This window comes from Tachyglossus aculeatus, chromosome X2, assembly GCF_015852505.1.
Source record: "Tachyglossus aculeatus isolate mTacAcu1 chromosome X2, mTacAcu1.pri, whole genome shotgun sequence".
Lineage (NCBI taxonomy): Eukaryota > Metazoa > Chordata > Mammalia > Monotremata > Tachyglossidae > Tachyglossus > Tachyglossus aculeatus.
In genome coordinates this window covers 2,006,954-2,016,875 of record NC_052100.1, presented here as the reverse complement: position 1 = coordinate 2,016,875, position 9,922 = coordinate 2,006,954, and the positions used below count along the sequence as shown (strand labels likewise).

At 47.3% G+C, this 9,922-nt stretch overlaps 1 protein-coding gene across 1 annotated transcript; it reads left to right on the top strand.

The window, feature by feature from the left end:
• Nucleotides 1-3,944: 3,944 nt before the first annotated feature.
• LOC119949606 (protocadherin gamma-A12-like) lies at nt 3,945-6,509 on the top strand. The gene has a single exon (XM_038771473.1). It carries the CDS (start codon nt 4,071-4,073, stop codon nt 6,507-6,509), a length of 2,439 nt encoding a protein of 812 aa, XP_038627401.1. The 5' UTR covers nt 3,945-4,070.
• Nucleotides 6,510-9,922: the final 3,413 nt, after the last annotated feature.

Here is a 9,922-nt window from a genome sequence, read left to right as displayed (position 1 = left end):
CGTGGCCCTAGAATGAAAATATTGAGTGTATTTCCTTGCTAATTCACATCCCAAACCCTCAGAGCAATGCTCAGAAGAGTAGGTATTGTCTCACTGTAAACTGGGAAATGCTGAACATGGAGATGTCTGGAAGATTCTTTTCCCCGATGTAGGGGGAAAAATTATGTTCAGAGTGCCGGAACCCTGATAATTAAGCTCCCTCGCATCTGAGGTTCTCTTGGACCTAAATAAGGAAACATGGATTTTAAAACCAGAACTTGAATAACGAGACAATTGTTCTCTAAGACTTGAACAGCCCATAACCGCGAAGCCAAACGTAAACAAAACACCTATTCTAGCAAGCTTTGAGCGTTGTCCTGTCTCAGATAAATAATTCCAATTCTATCCAGAATTCCTGTAAAGTCGAGGATTCTTCCTGCAGTTCAGGAAAATGAACTCTGGGAGCCGCTGTCGACCAATGCGGAGCGAGAGCTGCAGCCGGAGACCTGTTTGAGCTTCCTCCTGGTATTTCCTGCCAGTCACATAAAGCCTATCCGGGAGCAAATACAGCGGTAAACTCATTCGGGCTTGCTGATCCCCATCTTCTCGGAACACAAAGGGCCCTGCTCCGCCTCAAAGAAAGGCGGTTTTTATCGAGATTTTCAAGGTCGGAGCTACAGAGGGCCGAGAGCGAAAGGAATGAAAACGAATCGGGGACAGAAAGGCCAGCCAGGCAGGCGGCAGGTACTTTTTCCCTTCTTGTTGTCTTTGCTGTGTGGGGCGCTCGGCGAGCAGATTAGCTACTCGATCCCCGAGGAGATGGAGAAAGGCTCCGTGGTGGGGCATCTTGCCGGGGATCTAGGGCTGAATGTTCGAGACGTAACGGCTCGGAAGCTGCGGGTTAGTGCCGAAAAGCAGCTTTTTACTGTGAGCGCCGACAGCGGGGACTTGCTTGTCAGCGACCGGATAGACCGAGAGCAGATTTGCGGTAACAAACCCGTGTGTAATTTGGAATTGGAAACGGTCGCTGAAAATCCCTTAAATTTTTTTCATGTGCATGTGTCGATCCAGGATATAAACGACAATGCCCCCAATTTCAGCAGAAATGATATTGATTTGGAAATAAGTGAGTCTGCCCAACCAGGTTCGCAATTTACCCTTGAGCCGGCCGGCGATCCTGATGTTGGGATCAACTCCTTACAGAATTACCAGCTGAATCCCAATCCACATTTCTCAGTAGTGGTCAAAGAGAACCCAGATGGCAGTAAATACCCAGAACTGTTGCTGGAGAAGCCTCTGGACCGAGAGCAGCAGGGATTCCTTCATTTAGTACTGATGGCTATGGACGGGGGGGATCCCGTCCGGAGCGGGACCGCCCGGATCCGGATCAATGTTACCGACGCCAATGACAATCCCCCCGGGTTCATCCAGGACGTGTACAAGGTCAGTTTGAGGGAAAGTCTGCCCCCGGGCTCCCCCGTGCTACGAGTTCAAGCTATCGATAACGACGAGGGAATCAATGGGGAAATTATTTACTTATTTAGCAATGTTGCTAAAAACGCCCGCCAGATGTTCAGTCTGGATCCCAGTAGCGGGGAAATCAAAACCTCAGGTACTCTGGATTTTGAAGACACATTTACGTATATAATGAGTGTTCAAGCGAAAGACGGGGGAGGTCTAGTTTCCCACTGCAAAGTTCTCATTGACATTCTGGATGAGAATGACAACGCACCCGAAGTGACACTGGCATCATTAACCAATGTAATCCCTGAGGATGCGGTGCCTGGAACGGTGATAGCCCTGCTAAAAACACGTGACCGAGACTCAGGAGAGAACGGGGAAGTCACGTGTCGGTTAACGGATAATGTTCCTTTTAAAATCTCTTCGTCCTCCAAGAACTCTTACAAGCTGGTGACGGACAGTTTCCTGGACCGAGAGAAGACCTCAGAATATAATGTAACAATCACAGCCACCGATAGAGGAAATCCCTCGCTCACTACCTCCAAAACCATCTCCCTGTATGTGGCTGATGTCAATGACAACCCGCCTATATTCCCCCAAACTAGTTATGTGGCCTATGTCCCAGAAAACAACCGGCCTGGAGCCTCCATTTTCCGGGTGAGCGCTTCCGACCAAGACGTGGACAGCAACGCCCGCATCTCCTATTCCCTGCTGGACAGCTCCGATTCCCAGCTGCCGCTGTCCTCGTCCGTGTCCATCAACTCTCACAGCGGGGACATCTATGCGCAGCGCTCCTTCGACTACGAGCAGTTCCGCGCCTTCGAGCTGCTGGTGCAGGCCCAGGACTCCGGCTCCCCGCCGCTGCGGGCCAACGTGACCGTGCACGTGTTCATCGTGGACCAGAACGACAACGCCCCCCGCATCCTCTACCCCACCCTGGGGCCCGACGGCTCGGCCCTGTTCGACACGGTCCCTCGCTCGGCCGAGCCCGGCTACCTGGTCAGCAAGGTGGTGGCCGTGGACGCGGACTCGGGCCCCAACGCCTGGCTGGCCTACCACGTGCTGCAGGCCAGCGATCCCGGGCTGTTCAGCCTGGGGCTCCGCACCGGAGAGATCCGGACAGCGCGGGCCTTGGCCGATGGCGACCCAGCCCGGCACCGCCTGGTCGTGGCCGTGCGGGATGGCGGCCAGCCGCCCCTCTCGTCCACCGTGGCTCTCCACCTGATCTTCGCCGACAGCCTGCAGGAAGCCCTTCCCGAGCTGAACGACCGCTCCTCCCCCACCGCCAGTCAGACCGATTTGCAGTTTTACCTGGTTTTGGCTTTGGCCTTAATCTCAGTCTTATTCCTCGTCACGGTCATTCTGGCCATCGGGATGCACTGCCGCCACTCGTCGAACCCCGGCCTGTGGGGTTGTTTGAGGCCGGGCCTGAATTCCCAGACAGCTGGGCCTGTCTTCCCCGCAATTTACAACGACGGAACGTTGCCTTATTCCTACAATCTTTGCATGACCTCAGACACTGGGAAGGCGGAATTTAAATTCCTGGATCCAAGCACTCACCATCCGGCCTCGCAAGATATTTCCGGCAACAATATCATTTCCGAATCGCCCAGCAACATTTTAGAGGGAAATTTCACATCTGATATCAATACGTTTCCCAAGGTGAGTTTACAGAAATCTATCCAAGCTTCTTCGTCCTTTCAGGGATACCTTTATCTCGGTTCCAGTGGTTTTCATTGTTTATGATTTCGTAAATATTTCAAAATTGATCGACACTTCCTTCCGCTGGTTTTTGAGTTATGGCCCAGCAGCTAGTATTTATTTGAAGGAAAAGGTTCTTTATTTCGGTGATACGTTTTAAGATGCAAGGCTTGCCTCTTTTCTTCCATTTACCCTCATATACGTGCGATTCATGTTGATTGCTGAAATTATAGAATTGAAGCCTAACACCTCGTAGCCCAATCTAAAACAATGTGTAACACAAGGTTTGCATCACAGTTGTATTAGGGCCCTAGAATCAGTTCACTTACTCAGATACGAATACACAGTTACCCGCCGTTTTATGTCAATCTTAACAAATCGAATTTCCCACTGCAGATATTGAAACCAAATGTTTTGTAAGATGATTTAGAACAGAGGAGTATCTATTTGTGAGATTATGGGATTCTGAGATGTAAGCACTTATGTACTTTGGAATCGATATCCATGATTCCCAATACCTTATTTTATCCTCTTTACGGTCTAACTAGATGAGAGAGTAGCAGACTCAAGGTTGGAAAGAAAGGTTTGCTTTTTGGTTATGGGCTCTTTGATATTCTGTCGGAAGATACTAGAAAAGATATAAAAAGTAAGACTTAACAGGCTTTATCAAAGCGGGTGCAATATGAGTTTCTGACGCTGGGCGCCACTGTTCACCAGTCAGGGAGAGACGCAGAGTGATCTGTAGTCGACCCGTCCCCGCTGTTACAGAGCACAAAGCACAGCCCAAACGCATCCAGGTTCCGGGCTTGCAAGGACGCTTCCCCCGGCTCTGGAAGCCAATCCCTCCGGATACCACGGACACTGAAGGGTAGATCACAGAAGCCCGCCTTGAACCAGAAAACAGAGAGGAAACGGCCAGCCAAGGGGCCATGGTAACTCGGCAGAGGTACTGGGGCTGCAGCGGGCGAGCCCTGCTTTGTCTGCTTCTGGGGTCTCTGTGGGAGACGGGGTCCGGGCAGATCCGCTATTCGGTGCCTGAGGAAACGGAGAAAGGCTCTTTCGTGGGGGACGTGGCCAAGGACCTGGGATTGGAGCCCCGGGAGCTGTCGGAGCGCCGAGTCCGCATTGTTTCCAGAGGTAGGACGCAGCATTTCGCTTTAAATGTCAGGGATGGTAGCTTAGTCATAGCAGACAGAATAGACAGAGAGGAGATTTGTGCCGGGCTTGCCAAATGTGTTTTGACTCTGGAGATTCTGGTAGAAGACAAAGTGAAGGTTTACGGTGTAGAAGTGGAAATAATCGATGTGAATGATAACGCGCCCCGCTTCAAGGGAGAAGAAATAGGAGTAAAAATAATTGAAAGTGCAACTTCAGGGATGAGATTTCCCCTACCGGAAGCTCATGACCCGGACGTGGGGGCGAACTCCCTGCAGAGCTACCAGCTCAGCCCGAACGGGCACTTCACTCTGGTTGTGCAGAGCGGAGCGGACGGGACCAAGAGTGCGGAGCTTGTGCTGGAGAGGGTTCTGGATAGGGAAGAAAAGGCTGTCCACCACCTCATCCTCACGGCCTTGGACGGGGGAGATCCGGTTCGCACGGGCACCGCGCGCATCCAAGTGATAGTTCTGGATGCTAATGACAACGCGCCGGTGTTTACTCAGTCTGTGTATCAAGTGAAGGTCAGGGAGGATGCGCCTATGGGAACTCGGGTGGTCACGATAAACGCTACAGACGCGGATGAAGGTGCCAATGCCGAAGTGATCTATTCTTTCTGGAAAATAACAGATCAAACTTCCCGAATTTTCCGGCTAAACTCCACAACCGGAGTGGTGTCAATGTCAGAAAATCTAGATTTTGAGGAATCGGGATCCTATGAGATGGAAGTTCAAGCTAAGGACAGTGCTGGGTTTTCGGCGAGAGCAAAGGTGCTGGTGAAGGTTGTGGATGTGAATGACAACACTCCGGAAATCACCGTTACCTCGCTCACCAATTCAATCCCCGAGGGGTCTCCCACCGGGACGGCAATTGCCCTTTTAAACGTGCACGATCTAGATTCCGGGGACAATGGCCTTGTCACATGTTCGATTCCCGATAATCTCCCCTTTAAATTGGAGAAAACGTATGGAAATTATTATAGTTTGGTGACCGATAGATCCCTGGACCGGGAACTGGTCTCGGAATATAACGTGACTGTGAAGGCCACAGACCGAGGGTCCCCGCCCCTGTCCGCGCACACTCATATCTCCCTGCATGTGTCGGACACCAACGACAACCCTCCAGCCTTCGAGCAAACAGCCTATTCCGTCTATGTTCCCGAGAACAACCCCAGAGGCGCGTCCGTCTTCCGCGTGATTGCCTGGGATCCCGACAGCGAAGAGAACGCGCAAATCACTTATTCCATGAGCGAAGGGCCCAGCCAGGGGCCGCTTCTGTCCTCCTACGTGTCCATTAATTCGGAGACCGGCGTCCTGTATGCTCTGCGCTCCTTCGACTATGAGCAGTTCCGGGAGCTGCAGCTGCTGGTCACCGCACGGGACGGCGGGATCCCGGCCCTCAGCAGCAACGTGTCGGTGATTCTGCTGGTCCTGGACGAGAACGACAACGCCCCGGAGATCCTGTACCCGTCCTTTCCCACCGACGGCTCCACCGGGGTGGAGTTGGCTCCGCGCTCGGCTGAGCCGGGATACCTGGTGACCAAAGTGGTAGCGGTGGATGGTGATTCAGGCCAGAACGCCTGGTTGTCCTACCGCCTGCTCAAGGCCACAGAGCCGGGCCTCTTCTCGGTGGGGCTGCACACGGGCGAGATCAGGACGGCCCGGAACTTTCTGGACAAGGATGCCCTCAAGCAGAGCCTCGTGGTGGTGGTCAGGGACAACGGGGAGCCTCCTCTCTCTGCCACCGTCACAGTCACGGTGGCCGTGGCCGACAGCATCCCCGAGATCCTGTCGGATCTGAGCAGCCTCTCGACCCCGCCAGACCCCGAGTCCAGCCTCACGCTGTACCTGGTGGTCGCGGTGGCCGCCGTGTCCTGCCTGTTCTTGGCCTTCATTATCGTGCTGTTGGCCCTGAGGCTCCGCAGGTGGCGAGCTGCGCGGCTGCTGGAGTCGTCGAGCGGGTATCTCGGGGGCGTCCCGGCCTCGCACTTTGTGGGCATCGATGGAGTCCGAGCTTTCCTCCAGACTTATTCCCAAGAGGTGTCCCTGACCACAGACTCCCGGAAAAGCCAGTTGCTCTATCCACAGCCCAATTACTCTGACACTCTGACTAGCCAGCGGACTTGTGAGAAAAAGGAGCCTTTTTTAGTGCCTGAGGATTTGAACATGGTCAAAGATGACCAGTATGTCCTGCAGGTAAGTTTCATCCTCTAATTCCTTAGACACAGTTTACATATTTAATTCGCTCCATTTGCCTGATTTTTTCGACTTATAAGATTTCCCCGTGATTTTTTTTAAGCATAAGCACTTTTATTCTGATGAATTGCGAATTTCATTTATATTCGATGGCATCATATTTCTATTTCTTATGATTTTCTATATGCTCTAGTTGCAAAGTCGATTCTGATATTTACAATTGCCCGTGCTGTTTCTATAGTTAGTTAAAAATGATAAAGCTTATATTTCCTATTTTCTCTGCATTTTCAAATGCTGTTTCTGATCTTTGAATCACATTTTTATACATTTTCCTAAGAAGGTAGAATAGTAACAAGCGACAAAGCCATTTTCTAGATTGTCATCTATAACAAGGAAAAGGCTACTTATTTCAAGGAAATAGAGGTTATTTGTTTTTTGAGTAAAAATCCATTAAGCCATTCCGTGAAGTAGTAATGGCATCTATTGAATGTCCACTTTAAAGTTTTGTTGTAACAAAGTGTTTGGTTAATTCCAACTGATGCATAAGACATTTTCTGCCCACTAGGGTCTTACATTCAAGCATGACACATATAAAAAAGTACATTATTAACAAATAGGATCATCAGAACATAGACACAATCCATTATACATTAACATCTAAATGCTAGGGATGGGTTAAATAAATGAATAAAATGCATTAGTATGAGATGATTCAGATGCTTTGCTCTCATTAAAGGTGTTGGAAATTAATTGAGAAGACTTGCTGTAGGTGGAGAACATTACTAGGGTCTTCAGAGCTTTGGCAGTTGAGCTGTTAGCACTTTTGTTTGGGAACTGTGCTTCAGATGGTTTCCTGAAGTATCCTTCCTTCAGAAATAGAAGTGATGAAAGTTGGCGGAAGCTAGAATGAATCACCATAATATTGGTTAGAACATCAGGTTAGAAGAGCAGTGGCATTTCTACTCAGTACTCATTAAAGTGATAGATTCTTGAAGTTCTGTCATTTACAATTAAGTCGGATGATTAATAAAGACATCTTTGAAATAGCATTGATTCTGAGCTCTCTAGAATGTTCATTATTTGGGTGTTTAGTAACAGTTTGTAATTGAGTTATAAATATCTTGCCACAGGTAAACAAGAGAGAAAGCTAAATTCTCTTCTCTCAGTTGGGAAGGCTGAGAGCCAAAACCTGAAGTTTTGTTATCAAAAGTAGGGGAAACTACTTACCATCCATTGAGCTTGATTCACTGGGAACGGCAGATTGCTTAAGTTAAAAAGACATAGGGCAATTGCTGGAAAAGGAGTATTGCAGAATTGTAGTTTATTCTAGACTCAGGACTGGAAGAATAAAGGAGTAGCAGCTCTTTTCATGAGTCTTCCTGAACCCTATGGACCTTCTTAAGATTAGTCCAAGTCCATTGTACTTTCCAAGTGATATCTAGTTACTTTGCTCCTATTTTCTCGAGTCACCCCCTTGACTATATGAAAGATTTACTGAAGACCATTGTCCTAGTAATCATCTCAATAATGCTGCCTTTCATAAACTGATCTGTTGATTTGAAAACTGATTTTCTACTTGTTGGGTTGATAAATAAATAATCTCTGTCTTTCAAAGCTTAACAAATGAGAACTAGCTTTACTTTCTAAAAACCTGTTTCTTGCCACCTGAATACAACTTTTGTCCAGATATAAGAATTAAAATTCTATGTCTAATGTAAGAATATCAGCCAGTATCAGCTCCTATCATATTAGTGTAATGCTCTTCCGGTAACAGTTAGAGATCCATGAGGGATGTGTTAAGGATGAACACCTGTCATCAGAGAGGCGGGTGGGAGAGAAGCTGTCCCAATTTGCGATGGAGTTTAGCCTGCTTAATATTTTGTTTCTGTATTGCTGAAACTGGTTTCCTTGTGGCCTCCCTGATACTTGTTCTTAGTGAAAAAGAGTCTTCTAGAATTACTCCAGTCTGGGATATAGAAAAACAACAGTGCTGGGACATAAAGTTGTTGTTTTCATTCTGTCTCTTATTTATTCTTTGTATCCATCTATCGATCCAGCTATCTGTCTAGTCAACAGAAGGTTCTCAGTCCTAAAGTCTCATGGCGAGGTCCACCCGTCGTTTCCCAAAAAAGATTCCACCCATTGTAATGACATAGAATTATCTTGCATCTTCATCTCGGTTATATTCATAAAGGGTTCTCCTCAGGGTGTCCTCACCCATTGCTGGAGTATAGGCCTTTTCCATGCTTATTTGGAAATATTGTTCTTTTTTGTGAGATTGTATTTGGCCGTCACAGCAACCTGTGCTGTTTCTGATTCTTCCACGTGGTATCACTGTCTTTCTTAAATGTCTGCTCAAGAAATTTACCTACTGCTGGTCTGGTCTATCACTGTTGTCTCCAAAACATCTACTATTAGTATACATCAGTAGAGGAGATACTTCCTTGTGACTTTGAAGCATTTTAATTTTCCTTCATTCTTGAATGATTGATTGCTCATCATAAAACAATAACTTAAGTATCCTGATATCATTTGTCCTTCACAATGAACCATCCAATGAAGTTTGCTGTAAGCATCACTTAAAGCCTGGATGAATAAATGTATACTTACCGATTTCTTGTTGGCATTAGGTTTTGGCTTTGATGATATAGTTGAAATTGATCTGGATATTGGATGTGATACCAGTGCTTGGTCAAAGCTCTACAGGAATGTAAGACTACATAAATATTCTTAATGAGTGTACAGTTTGTGAATGTTCCCAAAGTTGATCCTTCCTCTGAAGGCTAGGTGAGTTTCCCTCCAAACTAAGCTCGTGGGCAGGGAATGTGTCTAGCAAGTCTGTTATTTTATATTTGCCCAAACTCTTAGTGCAGTGCTCTGCACCCAGTAAGCTCTCAATAAATGTGATGGATTGACTGATGATAATAGTGGGATTCAAATAGAAATCACAGTTTCCGGGGCTCATTGAACATTTATTTCTTATTGTTTATTGATCTTGTGACCCGAATAGAAGAGGTAAGGAATTTCAATTATTATTTAGTGACAAACAAGAAGATATCGAACACAGTCCCCCACAGGTGACTGTTTATTCATTCCTACAAAGAACAACTCGGAGGCACCCAGAGTGTATATTTCCCAAATGATATCTAAATTTAAAGGGATAGTGACTAAGCACCCCAAATTCCTAAGACAGAAACAATGCTAAGGAGCCTTAAATGGGAATGATAACGAATCTGGCTTGAAAAAGGATACTTCTTCGCCTTTTGGACGTCACTAACAGGGAAGAGAGACATTTTCTACAGGATATTTTATTAGTAGGAAAACAAAAAGACTTTCTTTCCCACTACATTTATTCCAATTATACAATTTCACAAAAGAAACAGGAAAAGATGCATTTCTAGAATTCAGCCCACAGGGGCCGCTGTCTGCCA